General features: G+C 40.5%; 1 protein-coding gene across 2 annotated transcripts; it reads left to right on the top strand.

The window, feature by feature from the left end:
- The first annotated feature begins 172 nt into the window (after positions 1–172).
- On the top strand, positions 173–14823 carry RSAD2 (radical S-adenosyl methionine domain containing 2). Of its 2 annotated transcripts, none has more exons than XM_054982052.1 (6): positions 173–522; positions 1802–1963; positions 3423–3652; positions 7971–8120; positions 9004–9036; positions 12835–14823. In XM_054982052.1, exons 1-6 carry the CDS (start codon positions 243–245, stop codon positions 12997–12999), a joined length of 1020 nt encoding a protein of 339 aa, XP_054838027.1. In that variant the 5' UTR covers positions 173–242; the 3' UTR covers positions 13000–14823. The 2 variants fall into 2 exon arrangements, with proteins under 2 accessions (XP_054838027.1, XP_054838029.1); XM_054982054.1 differs by lacking the exon at positions 173–522 and adding an exon at positions 631–660.
- The last annotated feature ends 1797 nt before the right edge of the window (positions 14824–16620 follow it).

Genomic DNA, 16620 nt, shown 5'->3' with positions numbered 1-16620 from the left:
TGGGGAAGGGGGCAGCCCTCGACGGTCCGCCTGCTGTTGCGGGCGGGGGAGGCTTGGGGAGGGTCGCCGCCGGACCCGTTCCACACCTCCGCAGCCCGAGCCAAGTTTTGCTTCTTAGTAATGGAAAGCGAAACTGGCCTTTTCCTCCCGGCGGAGGTCACATGCGCCCCGCTATCGCTTGCTCAAAAGGCGGCGGGCTCCGCGGCCAGCCCTAAGCAGAGCAGCCCGCCAGAGCTCCCGCCATGGCCTCCGTTCCCGGCCAGCTGCTCCGCCTCCTGCTGCGCGCCCTCGGCGCCTTCTGGAGCACCCTGGCGCCTTTCTACTGGTGGCGCTGCGGGGCGCCCGTCCGGCCGAGGGTCCCGGAGGAGGGAGCCGCTCCCCGGCCGGTGCCCGTCAGCGTCAACTACCACTTCACCCGCCAGTGCAACTACAAGTGCGGGTTCTGCTTCCACACGGCCAAGACCTCCTTCGTGCTGCCCCTGGCCGACGCCCAGTGGGGGCTCGGCTTGCTCAAGCAGGCGGGTGAGTGGCCTGGCGCGACACGCTCGGCAGGTGCGGCGCGGAGCCGGAAAGCGCCGCCTGTGGCCGGAGAGTTGCCTCGCTGAAAAACAGAAAGCAGACGAATGGGGATCAGTCGGACTCTGGCTAGCTCTCAAGTGTGTATGTGGGGGGGGGGGGAGGTGTAAATCGGACTGGATCTGGGAGTCCTGGACTCGAGTCGCTCCTCTGACGTGAAGGGTGGTGATCTTGGACCACGCTTTTTCTCAGGAGAACTGTGTGTGCTGGCATGCAGGAGATAAAAACGCGGTAGAAGGGAAGACTAGAAGATATCTTTGGGGTTTTTAAAAACTTTTTTCCCCCACAACACTTTCCGGTCTAAATTGACAAAACATGATTACATCCCTTTGTCACAATACAGGATGTTACAAATGTAGTATGAGAGTAATGATTTCATCAGGCCAAAGAGAAGGTTATCGCGCAAATCTATGATAGAGTCACAGTGTTGTACATAACATTTATGAAGCTTAAAAGACCACTGACTGCCGTTACTCTCAGATGCATCGCAGTATTCAAGGCATGTGCCACATTTCTTATGTGAGTCAACACATGAGAAAAAGAGAATAAATTTTTCTATACAGATATAAGATGAATTTTGTGTGGCTTTAATTTGCAATTATTTTGTCAGCTATTAATGTTCCCCTTAATATCAAAATCACAACCATGTCTTTATTAGACTAAAGTGGAGCATTTAAGCTTCGTCTCTGAAATGTAAACGCCTGAGTACGTTGGTTCAGTGAAAATTATTTATTTTGTCATCTTGTTCTCAAGTACCAATGCAGTCATTGCTGTCTACTGAATTTTTTAAAGGTTTTTTCTTTTAAAACCCAAAGAATTCAGAAGCAAGCTTGAAAAATCAGGTAAGTTAGCCAACATGGACTGATCCCTAAAGCCAATAGCAAGATTCAATTCCAGTAGCACCTTGAAGATAACAAGATTTTCAGATGTAAGCTATTGAGAATCAAAGTTCCCTTTGCCAGATAATGGTGTCTGACAAAGGGAGCTCTGACTCTTGAAAGCTTATGCCTTGAAAATTTTGTTGGTCTTCAAGGTGCTTTTGGACTCGAATCTTGCTGTTCTACTGCAGACCAACACAGCTACCCACCTGAAACTATAAACCCAATATGGATACATGTATAAAAAACAGAGTAGTGTTGTGGCTAAATAGTTGCAGTTTTTTCCCTGATTTGTACATACTCTGAACACATTTTTCACTTGCTGTTTTCTCTCTGCTATGTCCTAGGTATGGAGAAAATAAACTTCTCAGGAGGGGAGCCGTTTCTTCACGAGAGAGGAGAGTTTGTGGGGAAGCTGGTCCAGTTTTGCAAACAGGAGTTAAAACTCCCAAGTGTCAGCATTGTGAGCAATGGAAGCATGGTTACAGAAAAGTGGTTTAAACGTTACGGTGAGATAAAGAATCCTTAAAGTTTTACAGGTTTTTAATATGTCTTTTAATTAGGAAGAAATCTCTAAAACCAAGGTTGATTGAATGTTTGCACGTCAGTCATTCTCTTCAGAGGAAAAAAAACATCACCGAGGATATTCCTTTATCACTGAAGAATGAGGCTATTAGAACTAGTTCTTATTGGTTAAAAAAAATTATAGAAGAGGAGAAGGAGAATTGTGGAATGATTTGGTCATTCTCTACTAAATGTTTAGGAATTGTTTAAGGTTTGTGGATATTGGTCACCTGTTATAGCCTCAAGCAACATTTTTCTTCCTCTTTTTATTTTTTAAAAAGTTCTGTCAGTGATTATATAATTATTTTATTCTCTTTCATTTTGTTTTTGATAATCCTGAATAATTTTAAAATACTTTATAAAACAGTTCCAAAAAACACTTCATATTTGCTTAGTTGTGGGGTTGGACTAATACAGCATTTCCATGAGCAGTAGGATTTCCACCATCAGTGCATGACTTTCTCATCTCCCCCTTCCCATTGTAGTTTCTCATCTCCCATTAAAATATTGTTATTGAGGAGTAGAATTTCAGGCTACAGCAGGAAAGTGGAGGTGAGAAAGTCATACTCCATAGACAGAAATCTTTCTGTCCAAGGAAATGCTGTGCTGTATCCAGGGGTCATTTCATAGAAAAAGAGCTGGAGGAACTCATTAGCATATGCCACACTCCCTGACATCACTTATCCTGGCTGTTTTGGACCCAATCCTGGCCATTCAGGGCCAAAATTGGGCCCAAAATGGCAAAAATGGGCTGAAAATGGACCAAAAGGGGCCCAAAATGGTCAGGAGCGGGAGAGTGACCCATCACCCGTCAGAGGCCCCAATCCAGGCCGAAACAGGCCCAAAATGGCTGAGAGTCAGGTGGGTGGGGCCACCTGTCATGTGACCTCTTTGGGGAACTACTGGAACTGGGTTCCTGTGTGTTCCCCCTTGAAATGAGCCCTGGTGGTATCCAAGTGTTGGTGCAGTATGTTTTGGGACAGGATCTTCTTTTCACTTTTGGTTTTATTTTCAGGTGTCTTTATAGCACCTAGTTTTAAATAATAACAACAACAACAATAATATTTAAGCTCTCTCAATTCTGTTTGTGAAGCTTTACACACATAGCAGCCAAGCAGGAAATATAAAAGAAAGAGACATTGTATAAAGAACATTTTTCAGAGTGCTGGCACAATGGATTTATTTCATATTGACCAAAAATGTTGCATTCACTTTGATATTTTCTAATGGTTTTATTGCTAAATCGCTGAACAGTGAATAAAATGTAACAAGAGTGTAAATACTTGTTCCTTCTTGTCCTGTTACTTCTGGTCAAGGTTTAAAAGTGGGACTAGGCACAGGATTGGATAGAATTAAAAACTGTGGACTAATGGTGTTGATCACAGTGAACATTTTCTGTTCCAGGGGAATACCTAGATATTCTGGCTGTTTCTTGCGACAGCTTCAGTGAGGAAGTCAATGTTTTAATTGGTCGTGGGCAAGGAAGGAAGAACCATGTTAAAAATCTCCAGAAGCTCAGGGGATGGTGCCGTGATTATAGTGTGGCTTTTAAAATAAACTCAGTGATCAACAGCTTTAATGTCGAAGAGGATATGAATGAGCATATTCAGGCATTAAATCCTGTCCGCTGGAAGGTAAGAAAGAGATGGGAATGTCCATTGTTTTTCTATCAGCAAAATGTGTGAGAAAACTACAAAAAGTTTTAGTGTTTTAATGAAGTGATACTCTTCTAAAACCTGGAAGGAAAGGACTGTTTAAGGACAATAATGTACATTCTGGTCTCCATTTGATCTGCACAGTGGTGGTGCATCAGTTCTGATCCAATGCATGACCAAACCTATGGAATCCTGTAAGCACATTTCAGAATCACTATGCACCTCTTTGCATAAGGTTTGGAGTTATGCTGGCCAGGGGTCATTTTGTAGAAAAAGGGCTGGAGGAACTCATCAGCATAACTCATTAGCATAGCTTATTATCATATGCCATGCCCCTTGACATCACCAGAAGTGTTATTAGCATAACTGATTTGCATATGCCACACCCCCTGACATCACCTATCCTGGCTGTTTTGGACCCAATCCTGGCCATTCAGGGCTGAAATTGGGCTCAAAATGGCAAAAATGGGCCCTAAATGACTGAAAGTGGCCCTTTTGGGCCCTTTGGGGCCTAGTTTGGGGCCGAAATGGCCCAGATCGGGTCAGTGCTGGGCATGGGAGGGTTGCCCTGCCTGGCACCAATCTGATTCAGGCTGTTTCGGGCCCAGTCTAGGCCGAAATGGGCCCCAAATGGCCGAAAGTCAGGTAGGCAGGGGTACCTGACATGTGACTTCTTTGGAGAACTGCTGGAACTGCGTTCCTGTGTGTTCCTCCCTCAAAATGAGCCCTGATGCTGGCACTCAGTTGCATGCTCTTCTTGCTCGGCAAGTGTGACATTAGGTATTATAAGAGAGGGAAGCCGGCTCTGTCTTCCATGTAAAGTGTACTTCTTTTTTTTTAAAAAAATATATTTTTATTCAATTTTAGAACTGTAACAATAATCAAACAACAAACCAATATAATACATGGCATTTACAAATATTAACACAGTGCTTCAACTTTAATACATTAACAATGAGTGGTGTGAAGAGGGAGGTTGCAGATCTCTTGCTTCTATGAATTCGTAAAATGGGATCCATTTTTCCCAGAAGTTTGATCCCAAAGATTGATATTCTGTCTGATGTAGATTGTCAGTTATTTTTTCCATTATCAAATGGTTCCAGATTTTTGTAAACCAAAGTTCTGTAGTAGGTGGAGATTGGTCTTTCCATTTGGTTGCTATTGTACTCCTAGCTGCCACCAGGAGAGAGTTGATAAGGTCTCTTCTAACATTTGGGATCGATGTCTGATCCCACAGTCCCAAGAAGATTACTTTTGGTGACATAGGGACACTGTTCCTTGTTATTTCCTTAATAATATTTAGTATTTCTGACCAAAATCGAGATATCAAGGGACATTCCCACCAACAGTGAGCAAAATTACCCTCATTATTGCATTTCTTCCAACAAGAGGGCGATGCTGAAGAATAAATTAAGGAGATTTTTTTGGGTGTTAGGTACCACCTATGTATAATTTTATAGTTTTGTATTTTAGTTAATATAGTTGAGGATTTATTTAATTTTGATGCCCATACTTTTTCCCTGTTGTCTAATGTCAGTACTTCATTAAGATCTTTATGCCATTTAGTTTGATAATTAAAATTGTTAGGGATGTTAGAGGACAATAGCAGGCCATATATTTTTGAAATCATGCCCTTTTTTTGATATTTTTTAGCATCCATGAATTGCTCAAATCTTGTCTGAGTTGCATTCATAACCTTTCTTATGTTTATTTGTTGGGTGACAGCTTGTAATTGCAGATATAAGAACCATGGAATTGAGCTTTGAAATTTTTGTTCTATCTCAGTTTTGCTTATGAGACCGTCCTTCGTTGCTATATCTTTTAATGTGATAATATCAGTAGTTTTCAGTGTTTTTGCTATTTGAGTTTTAGTGTCTATTGATATGTTTTGGTAAAGTGTACTTCTGTGCCATAATGTTTGTCTTACTGCTTCTCACATCATTGCCGGTCTGGGAGTGGAGAGATGTATAACATGTTGGCATTAGATATCATGTTTTATATTCTAGTACAGATGGTAAGAAACAGAGAGCAGAGAGAACTTGGAGAAGCAACATCTCCATGTCTTTGAGAATCTCTTGTTCTTCCCTGAAATTTGTCCTTTATCTTCTAAACCCAGAACTGTTAATCATTTTTTTTGTCCTGGAGTGCAAACTACTGAAATTATACCCCTATTCTACTATATATATTTTAGTGGAGGGTTTTTTGTCAAGCACAAAATGACCAGCAAAAGATGATTAAAAAAAAAAACCTTCCCATGCCAACCTTCCTTTCCTTGGTGAGTCACTAAAAGTCTGTCTACACAAGCCCATTTACAAGAGGGTGCTCAAGTGTAGGGAGACTCAATGTTAGCCAGGAAGCCTAGCTCAGTTCCACTTCTCTACACACATAGATTGTTCCTGAGAGGCTTTGTTAATTTGACAGAGCCTTCCAGGAGGTGAAGATGAAATTAACAAATCCTCTGAGGAGCAATCTCTGCCAGCTCTGTAGAGAGATGAAATTTAAACTGTGCCTCCCAGCTAACATTGCATCTCCCTACACTTGAGCGTCCTTGCGTAAGAGGTCTTGTATAAAGAAACACTAAGCTGTTTAATGTACAATATAGTAATCTATTAATTTTATTATTTTTATTTATGTAATTTATAGTCCGCCTTTCTCAGTGAGACTCAAGATGGATTACATAGAATGAGATTAGTACAATCAGTAGCAAGGACATTTCCATACAGTGTCAAGTACATTTCCATAAACAATGTCATAGGGTAAATAGATACAAGTTTACAAAGACATAGAGTTAGCAAGGATCCAATACAGAGTTGAAGAATTGCTGAAACAGAACATAATCACTTCTAGGACTGACATTAGACAATATGAAGCACTGGTAGTATATAGGAGTACATATTTAAAGCAACAGGTAATATGTAAAGCAATATAGTGGTGAAGTCTGTGGTCCCTAACTCATTAGGGAAACATATTGTAATTAAAAATATTGTTATTAGCCATTTTGAGAAGATATTTGACCATGAAAATCAGAATATATATTCTCTAAACAAAGGAAAAGCACGAATACACAAATGGACCACAGACTAAACTGAGTCTGGCTTATAAGAACATACGAGGAATCCTGCTGCACCTAGTTTCACACAGTGTCCAGTCAGTTGCCCCAGCGGGCTAACAAACAGGGCTTAGAAGTCAGGGCCTTCCCCTGATGTTGCCTCTTTACTCTGGTGTTCAGCTTCTGCCTCAGCCATGCCTCTGAACAAGGTTCCACGTAGTCACCCTGGCTAGTAGAAACTGAGAGATCTCCATAAATCTGATTAACCCATTTTTAAAGTAATCTGAGAGCCAAGCTACAAGTGATGCCTGGCACAGGTTGGACACTTGTCAGCTTCCCTCAAGTTTTGATGGGAAATGTAGGCATCCTGGTCTTGCAGCTGTAATGGAGAGCCAGGCTGTAAAGCCAGGACACCTACATTTCCCATCAAAACTTGAGGGAAGCTGACAAGTGTCAAACCTGTGTAAGGCATCACTTGTAGCTTGGCTCTGTGCTAGCAGCCCAATTTTAAACTAAATCATCCCCCTTCATTTTTTCCCCTCTCACTTCAGCCACTTATTTATAATATTCTAAAAACTTTACCCCATTTTATATTAAATACACACTAATACTCTCCCTCCTCATATACAAACGCCCAAAGTGCCAAATCTCTCATCCTTCTTTTTGTGTGTGGAAAGGATGTTCACTAACTCCACTCATACAGACAGAAGACTTTCAAAAGTACACTTTGCTTTCATACTTCATGTAAAAAGGAAGTGGGGGTTATGCAAGTCTCAAAAAGCAGAAACATGGAATCGCCCGGTAACTCCTGACTGATCCGATCCAGTATAGGCTCCCAGACATCTTTGGTGGCCCATTGAATATTTTGCAGCTTGCTTGAGCTTTCAGGTGCTTGACAAAGGTTTATGTACAACTGGAGGGCTGCATTTGGTTTAGCAGGTCACATGCTGGCACGCTCGCCACAGGGCTTATGTTTAGTAAGTACATTAAGTGTAATTAGTACCCTTCATAAAAATCAAATATTCTGACACTGCTGATCTCAGTGGGGAAGCCTTGTGGGCATGTTCTCTGGTTTCTGATAGCTTTATACTAGCAAGCATCCATTAATGTTAACATGGTTACCTTTTTTTATAATGTATCACTGTAGAAAATGAGACTGTTGGGCCCACTCTATCACATTATTCTGCGTCCTAGAAATTGTGACTAGCAAATAATATACTCTTTAAGCATCTATTTTATATCTCTTAGGTCTTTCAGTGCTTGCTCATTGAAGGGGAAAATACAGGGGAAGACGCTCTGAGAGAAGCAGAAAAATTTGTCATCAGTGATGAAGATTTTGAACTATTCCTACGTCGTCATAAAAATGTTTCATGCTTGGTGCCGGAATCTAATAAAAAAGTAAAGTTAAAACTCTTGACTATCTATACATTCTGAAAAATAGCATCTTTACTTATGGAGCTAGAAATCAGAATTAGGGAGTTAATTAAAAAACGAAGAGAAAAGTGCCTGGAGTCCTGATTTTCTGGTTTACTTGGGCAATAGGGCACTTGTCAGGATTCTTTCCAATGTCTGCTCCTGTCTGTAGATAGTGTGGTTGAACTGACTGGTGCATTGGAGCAAACTGTAGAGCTAGATTAGGCAGGCATTGCAGCAGTATTATAAAAGCAAGAGTGCGCAACAGAGTCTTTGGTGTATTCACTATTTCAGTATTGATTAGCTTTTTTAAAAAGTGAGAAATTCAGGATAAGGATATAGTCACTCTTGCCAGTGAGTGATTTGAACAGGACTATATGTATTTTATAACTATGCTCTGCAAATGCTGAAACTGGAAATCTCATTTTTATACTGTTGTGTTTTTTAAAGCAGGAACAGTACCATTGTAAAGAAAGTTACAACCTTCTAAATCCATTGTAATACATTTTGTTTAGAAGGGATATAACTCCATAAGATGACTGTCAGAAAGCAATCCTAAACAGGTCTCGAAATCCTACTCTGATCTATTTAATGAGTTTTGCTCCCAGGAAAGAGTTCTTTGGATTGGTCTGTCACAGTGCAATCTTAAGAACATTTTCCTGGGAGTAAACCCCATTGAATAGAATTGTGTATGATTCTGAATAGACCTGCTTAAAATTGTTCTTAGTGGCATCCTAAGCAGAGGTATCAGAAGAAGTGAGCTGTGACTCACGGAAGCTCATACTCTACCACAAATTTTGTTAAGATAAAATCTGCCATCTCCATAATAGATATATTCATTTCCTACTTTCCCTCTCTTTTGTAACAGATGAGAGATTCCTACTTAATTCTGGATGAATATGTAAGTCTTTCATTTCTTGTTTTGTTTACCACACTAACAAAACATTGTCCCTGAGATGCATCTCATGGAAAATATCTGCTAACAGGAGGGGCAATTTTTACCCATTTCCCCCTCCTGCAGACCTCTGACTCCCCCTCACAGTGTTACTAGGGGGAGTCCCATGTTTCCAGGAGCAGCATTATGGGACCATTTTGGGTTGCAGCAGAAGGCAGGGTGGGGGAGGGGATCCTGCTCTGATAATGAAAAGCCTTCCTGTCAGCAGAAATTTACCATGGTATCCAAATCTTTGCTCTGGAAATTTAGGGAGGGAGTTCTATTTATTATTTTATTTATTTTGTTGGATGTATATCCCATCCTTCCCGAAAGCAGACTCAGGGCGGGTCACACCATCATAAAAACCACAATTTAAAATACAATAAATAACAGTTAAAATCATAAAAATGAAATCAACAGATCTCATTAAAAGGTGGAGCGGAACAAAGCAAAACAGGCAAGGGACCAGCAGGATAGTTCGCCAGCTCCTCAACCACTCTCATAGGCCTGGCGGAACATCTCTGTTTTACAGGCCAGGTGGAACTGTAATAAGTCCCACGGGTGTCAACTGGGAGAGCGTTCCACCAGGCCGGAGCCAGTCAGGGGACCACCTCAGAAAAGGCTCTTTCAGTGATAGCCACCCATTTAACTTCAGAATGTGAAAGCACCCTGAAAAGAGCCTGTAATTAAAGATCTTCATTGATATGATGTCCATATAGAAGCAAATCATTCTTAATATAGTCTTTTCTGCATGGGTTTTTTCCATCAGTTCTGGCCCCATACTGCATCAATTTTTCTCCAGACTTATGCACACATGGGCTGATTCCGCACATGTTGGATAATGCACTTCCAATCCTCTTTATAGTTCATTTGGAATGGATTTTTTTGTGTGCGGAACAAAAAATCCACCTCAAACGATTGATAAAGTGCATTGAAAGTGCATTATCCAACGTGTGCATAATCAGCCATGGTCAAAATACCCCGATTCAGGGCCAAGCTACACATGACGAATGACACTTGAATGGCAAGTGTATTTCTCCCTGTTCACTTGCCCTCCACTCAATCCACTTGCCGTTCAAGTGTCATTCGTCATGTGTAGCTTGGCCCTCAGTCTCTAAACTGCTTCCTGGACTTGTTTGTGTTCCACACAGAGAAAAGTTGCATCTGCCTCAGAATTAATCTTTTCCTAGTTTTTCTGCAGCTTTTCTCCCTGCGCATATACCCCAGTGGGTTTTTTCCCCTCAGCAAAGTCAAACTGAGGCTTTTGTAAAGTGCAGAATGCTTTCTTTGTTATGAGGCCTGGCACTGCCTTTCACCCTCTCCTTTCTTCCCCTGCTCCTGACTGATTGAACAGCATCCAATCATTTTTTTCCTGATATTTTCAACATTAAATAGCAACATTGCAACTTGGTGCCTTAAAGAAAAAAAAAATACAACTGTGACCAGGAAAGAAGGGGAATGCTGCAATATGGCTAACACAAAAACTCTGTGGACAGCCCCGAATCCCACTTGATACTTTAAAAGTTTTCATCTGTGCTTCCTGTACTGTTTACTCCTTTTTTGGCATTTTTAAAAAATTAAACAACAGTGTTGCAACATTGATGCCATTAAAACAGACAAAAATTGTAAGCTGATTGCTGAGGAAACTGATTATTCCTTAACAGATGGACTGCAGAAACTGACCAATCCTCAACCCATGGACTGAGAAAACTGACCAATCCTCAGCCCAACTAAGGATAGACTCAGGAAATTGACCATATCTCAGCTGATTGATTGAGGAAAGTGATGAATCCGCAGCAGAAAGGAGGCATTTTTCTAGTGCAGAAATAAATTAAAAAAGACACGACTTCGGTTCAACTCCCTCAAAGTGTAGAATTAAAGAATTAAAACAGTACAGGGCCAGAACTAATGAATAAAGCAGATCCAGTCCTCATGAGTTGAATACGCAGAAAGCTCAATGTAAACTTCACCATGTAGAAGAGGCTTTTGACAAAGCATGGGTGTTCCTTTGCAGGGGCAGGGAGAGTAAATATGAAACCCATACTTGAATAATTGCATAAAGATACTATACCTGAATCATTTTCCTATTTGTCTGATGGTCACAATTTGTATTGCCAGCATTCTGACTGAGATGAGTTTCCTGGCCACAGAAATGGCGAAATATGTATTTTTCACCTTTTGTAGGGAAATGCAGCTCTAGAATTGGAACACAAATTTTGAAATAGTTTTTGGGATGTTTCTACAGATGGCAATAAAAATGTATGCCCTTCCCATGTCTGTAATATGCCAGTAAAATCTACATTGCTTAGAATGTGCATTTATTTTTCCATGTGAGAAAAATACAATCATGATTGTATTTTTTGTTAATTGATTTTTGATAGACTCATTGGCTTCAGTAAGGTTTTTAACTGTTTGAAATATTTCTGTTCCCCCATCTCACTATACTAGGTTTTCAAGGTAGCTGACATTTTTAAAAAACCCATTAACAATAATAAAATCAATAATCAAAATGAGAAAAACAATTTAAAAGATACAATATCGACTATGAAACAGACTTAGAAGGAACACCAGCAGTTTAGAAATCTGCAGAAGGCAAATCAGTTTCAGATCTCACTTTGACTTAACAGCTTGAAGTTTAGCAACTGAAGTGCCGGGTGAATGAATATGGTGAGGGAGTTCCATAGAACAGGCACAAGAACAGAGAGTTCTCTGTCACTGATTAGCCACCTATCTAAGCTCCAAAAGATAGGACGCACTGAGGACTTTCTTTAAGAAGACGATCAAGCAAGTTTGTATGGGAACAGGTGGGCCATTGGATACCCTGGGCCATTCCCACACGGCTTACCTGAACCCAGAACGCTGCTCAGCATGCCGTTTTCTCTTGCGAGTTTTGTGCGATGTTGCGCAACATCGCACAAAACTTGCGAGAGAAAACGCGATCTTCCACGTTTTTTTCGGCATGCTGCGCAGCGTTCCGGGTTCAGGTAAGCCGTGTGGGAACGGCCCTGGTCTCAGACCATTTAATGCTTTAAGAAACAGCATTTCAGTTCGTTTCCAAAAATGAAGTGGTAGCGCCCATGTGAATTAGGAGTTTTTGATTCGTTATCTCATATTATTTTAGAGTGCCCTCTCTTTGCCTTACAATGTAAACAATTTTTGGCTGAATATCTTCAGCACAGTGTTCTTATCAAAGGAAAATTTTTAATTCACCTTTTAGAAGATGTTAATCCTCAAATTACTACATGTCGCAAAATTTTTAGCAGAAGCTTACAAAATTAAGTCCAAGCATACCACTGTATCTTAATCGTTGGACACCTATTCATTCTTATCATTGACTATTATTTTAAGTGATTGTTTTGTACTCTTGTTTTATCATTTATCAGACCTCTGTATCTATTTCTGATTGTAATTTATCACTGCTTTTATGCCAATAAAGGTATGAAATTGAAACTGAACCGGTGGCCTATGGAGCTCTTTAAATTCTGTAAAGATTTCCTGTTCTTTCCTTGGGAGTCACAATATTTCTGCTGGATTCTAATCAACTGGATTGCCTTCATAGGGCAATCCCATGTAGAGTGCATTACAGTAATCTAATCTGGATGTATTCAGAGCATGGGCCATTCTGTGGATAGGACATATTATGAAGTTTTCTTGGTTGAAATTAGGCATCCCGACCACCTCCTTACCAACTAAGTGTATTCTGCTGCAAATTATTAAGTTTTGGGTAGCTGCCTCTCTAAATATTCTTCTCTCTTGGTTTTCCAGATGCGTTTTCTAAACTGTAAAAATGGCCGGAAGGAACCTTCCCGATCTATTCTGGATGTAGGTGTAGAAAATGCTATACAGTTCAGCGGATTTGATGAGAAGATGTTTTTCAAGCGAGGAGGAAAATATGTATGGAGCAAAGCAGATATGAAACTTGAATGGTGACCCAACAAATTTAGATGCTGCAGTATTTTTCTACTCTGCAGAGAAGGATACTTTCTAACAGATTTTTCTCTGCATTTTAACTACTTCCGTATGCAGCAGTTGCTTGTGCGGAGAAAACAGCTGATTTACGCTTGTCCATAAATGTGAATTAGGATTTTCCTTTCCCTGTGTATTTAAATAACAAGTTGCAGCAGGAGCTGCAGATAAGGGATGATGTGAGAACAAGACCCTGCACAAAGATCCAGAGAACATGAGGAGAAGCACCAGCTATCACCCCGTGCCTAATTATCACAGAGAAGAATGTCAAAATATTTAAATGGTAATACCCAATGCCAGCGAGGCATAACTGTATAACGAAGAACAGGAAGGGCAATTTGTTGACAACCGTATAAATGTTCAGATGCTTACTTGCATGTGTAGGGCAAATGGTCATCAATCCAAGACTTGATGAGCAAATAAAAGACATACATGGGCTGATCCAAACTTTGCAAAGTCTTTATGAGGACTTTGGGTCAGATTTCTGCAATGAGTTATGTGCTGGAAACCTAGTTCCCAGATGTAGCATTGTAGCAACCCCAATCTGGGTTGCAAAGAAAATGGGTTTCCATCTTCCCACCAGTTTCATATTCCTGACTGAAAATGGTCCTGGGGAGCTGCTATTTGCCCTGTTGAGGAAACTTGCACACAGTCATTCTGCTATGACCCAAATTCAAATCCAGCCCCCATGTACCTAGAGTTAAATTACCATCTGGGAACTCCCAGCATACATCTGTAGAATATCCACATAGGATTCCAAGTCTGGAAGGAAACCTGCTGAAGCAAAACAACTACCAGAGAGAAGAAATTGGGAGTGCCGGGGAGCGGGCAGGCCGAGGGAGGATTCAGGCACATCTGTCCTTTTCATCCTACCCTAATCTATAGAGATTTGGCGTGGCCACATTTTAACAAATAGGTCATGCCACCTTATTAGAGACTGAATAAGTTATGTTATAAGGTTTCTTGTTCATTTTTTTGTGCAAAAATTCAAAGTTATATCTCACAATTTGATTTTTTTTTTAAAAAAAATCTGTTACAGAAATTTTAGGAAAAAATTTAAATGTGTAAAGTGCAAAAATAGCATACCGATAGTGTAAAATATGTAAAAATAGTGATTTCAGTGTGTTTGATGCTTATTTAAGATCCATTGCCTTAGTATTCATCAAGAAGGATTGAGTGTTTTAAAATGTATTCTTATGTTGTTTTAAATGTATTTAAAAATAGAAATTTGGAAGTGATGGGGGTTCAAATGGCCCACTCAAGTGGAGGTGGGGGGGGCACAATACAAAAGGAGGAATCCCAGCATCTATCCTTAGTTGGATGGAGGATGAAATGTCTCAATAGATGCTGCAAGTGTATTTTTCCAGGATGCAAAATGAAGGGCTGAGCCTGAGCAGTCCTTTACAAGAAGCTGGAATCCCATCAGCCAACAGCAGGAGGAGACTGGGATGTGGAAATGGCCTGGGAGGAAGCCAAAATGAGTGGCCCCTGTGGCTGTGTGCTTGACATTGTGCTTAGTGTTTCTCTAATGTGTTTTTATTTTTTTAATAAAAGAGGGGCTGTGGTCCTATGTACGTTACGAGTAAGTCCCATCAAGGGCCTAGGCCTTATTTCTAAGTAAGGCCGAACAGGATTGATCAGACTGCAAGTTTTCAAAAATACCTGTGATACTGCATTATGAACAAATGTGAAAATGGCTAGAGAAATATATGTATATTTATAGCGTGACTAGAGAATTATATAATGATTATTATTACAAAACTCTATATTTCTAAGTATAAAAATAAAAAGAAGGGGAAAAAATACGTTGTTCTCTCTCTGCCTTTTTCTTAATGAAGGATTCACAGTACTGAGCCTTGGAATGTAACTTGTGATAGAAATTTCTCTCCTCTCTCCATGGCTGCCTTTGAATGCTTTAAAGGCAAGCGTATGCCACTTGACCCGCTCTCAAAGTCTTCTGAACTTCAGAGCTTTACTGCTTTGGGACTTCACTCATGTAATTTTTAGTTTGTTGTTTTCCTCCACAAGACTCAAAGGCTGGTCTAGAAAGAAAGAAGTATCCTTTACGGTGTCATAGTGAACAATGTTGACTAAATCCATCCTTACTTACCATCCATAGTTATCACCAGGGCTTTTTTTTCTGGGAAAAGAGGTGGTGGAACTCAGTGGGTTGCCCTTGGAGAAAATGGTCACATGGCTGGTGGCCCCGCCCCCTGATCTCCAGACCAGCAGTGCAGAGGGCAATCTAAACTCCCCTCTGTCTGGAGATCAGGGGGTGGGGCCACCAGCCATGTGACCATTTTCAAGAGGTTCCGGAACTCCGTTCCACCGCGTTCCCACTGAAAAAAAGCCCTGGTTATCACCACGTAATTTAAACATAACATCTAGTCAAGATACAACTCAGCATGCATAAAAAAACATATACTTTAAAATACAGAATAAAAATGTCATTCCACCTATATCATTTACAACTATGTTGTGGAGATAGTTACTACATATATTTCTGGCTTCCACAGCAAATAATTTGCAAAGGAGCAGCCATATTAGTCTGCTACAGCAAAACAGCCATACAGCACCTGAACGGATGAATTTAGTATGGCATAAGCTTTCATGAGCTACAGCGCACTTTGTCAGATATGAAGTTTTACACTCGAGGGGCAGGACTAGAGGCTACACAGGGAAATGAAGGCACCCAGCTCAGCATTTCCTTCCTAATTCTAATGTCCCTTGCAGAGAAGTGGCAAGTGTCAGATTGCTTAAAACTCCAATTCCCCTCCCCCATTCTTTTAACTGATTTCACACACACCCTTCCCAGCTGGATAATTCTAGTTGTGGAAACAATAACTGAGGGGGAGGAGGAGAGAATAGGCAGCCAATGGAGGTATAAAGCACCCCTCTCACCTGCCTGCCATTTGCCCTTAGTAACAGCCCCCTCAACTCATTTTAAACTGAAATGTAGAAATATACAATTGAAGAGAGAATATCTAGACTAGTCCTTAGTAGTCCTATTGAACTTGGTAGAAAATCAGAATGTTTTCATGCCCAGTGTTCTAAATGACAAATAAGTGGCAAAAAACCCCCTTTTTATTTACTTCATTTATAACCCATTTTTCTCTCTCCTGGGAACCTAAAGTGGCTTATATTCCTTTAGTTAGTCCTTTTTGTTTGATACTACTTTTAGTTTGTATTTTTAGTAACAGTGTGGAAATAATTGGAAAGTGAATTTCAAGTTAGTAGTGGTGACCTTTTTACATCTGCATGACATAAATTTAGACAAAAGCCGCAGTGTTTATATAAAGATATATTGTACATTATGCCTGTGTGAAACGCTTCTTAAATTGTAATCCCCTTAATCTCTATTTATATCTCCATAACCATAATGATACACAGCTCCAGGGGGACCAAAGTGTGTCCAAAATTCTTCCATCCTTTTTCTTCCTTTATATAGGGTTTTTCAACATTATTTTTTATCCTTCAAAATATGTAAGACACCGCAGAAGCAATTATGGGGCTTGATTCCACAGTAATTGTGCAAAATCTGCCCTGCCTTCAGATAGAATGTTGCCTAAATAAAGGTTGCAGGCC

The sequence above is a fragment of the Eublepharis macularius genome, chromosome 1 (genome assembly GCF_028583425.1).
Source record: "Eublepharis macularius isolate TG4126 chromosome 1, MPM_Emac_v1.0, whole genome shotgun sequence".
NCBI lineage: Eukaryota > Metazoa > Chordata > Lepidosauria > Squamata > Eublepharidae > Eublepharis > Eublepharis macularius.
This window is presented reverse-complemented; position numbering and strand designations above follow the sequence as displayed.

Bases quoted from the DNA above. Each gene is read 5' to 3' on its own strand.
- RSAD2 (XM_054982052.1), top strand. From the start codon at position 243: ATGGCCTCCGTTCCCGGCCAGCTGCTCCGCCTCCTGCTGCGCGCCCTC. The intron at 1,964-3,422 runs GTGAGATAAAGA...TTTCTGTTCCAG, and splicing joins AAAGTGGTTTAAACGTTACG to GGGAATACCTAGATATTCTG. The intron at 9,037-12,834 runs GTAAGTCTTTCA...TTGGTTTTCCAG, and splicing joins ACTTAATTCTGGATGAATAT to ATGCGTTTTCTAAACTGTAA.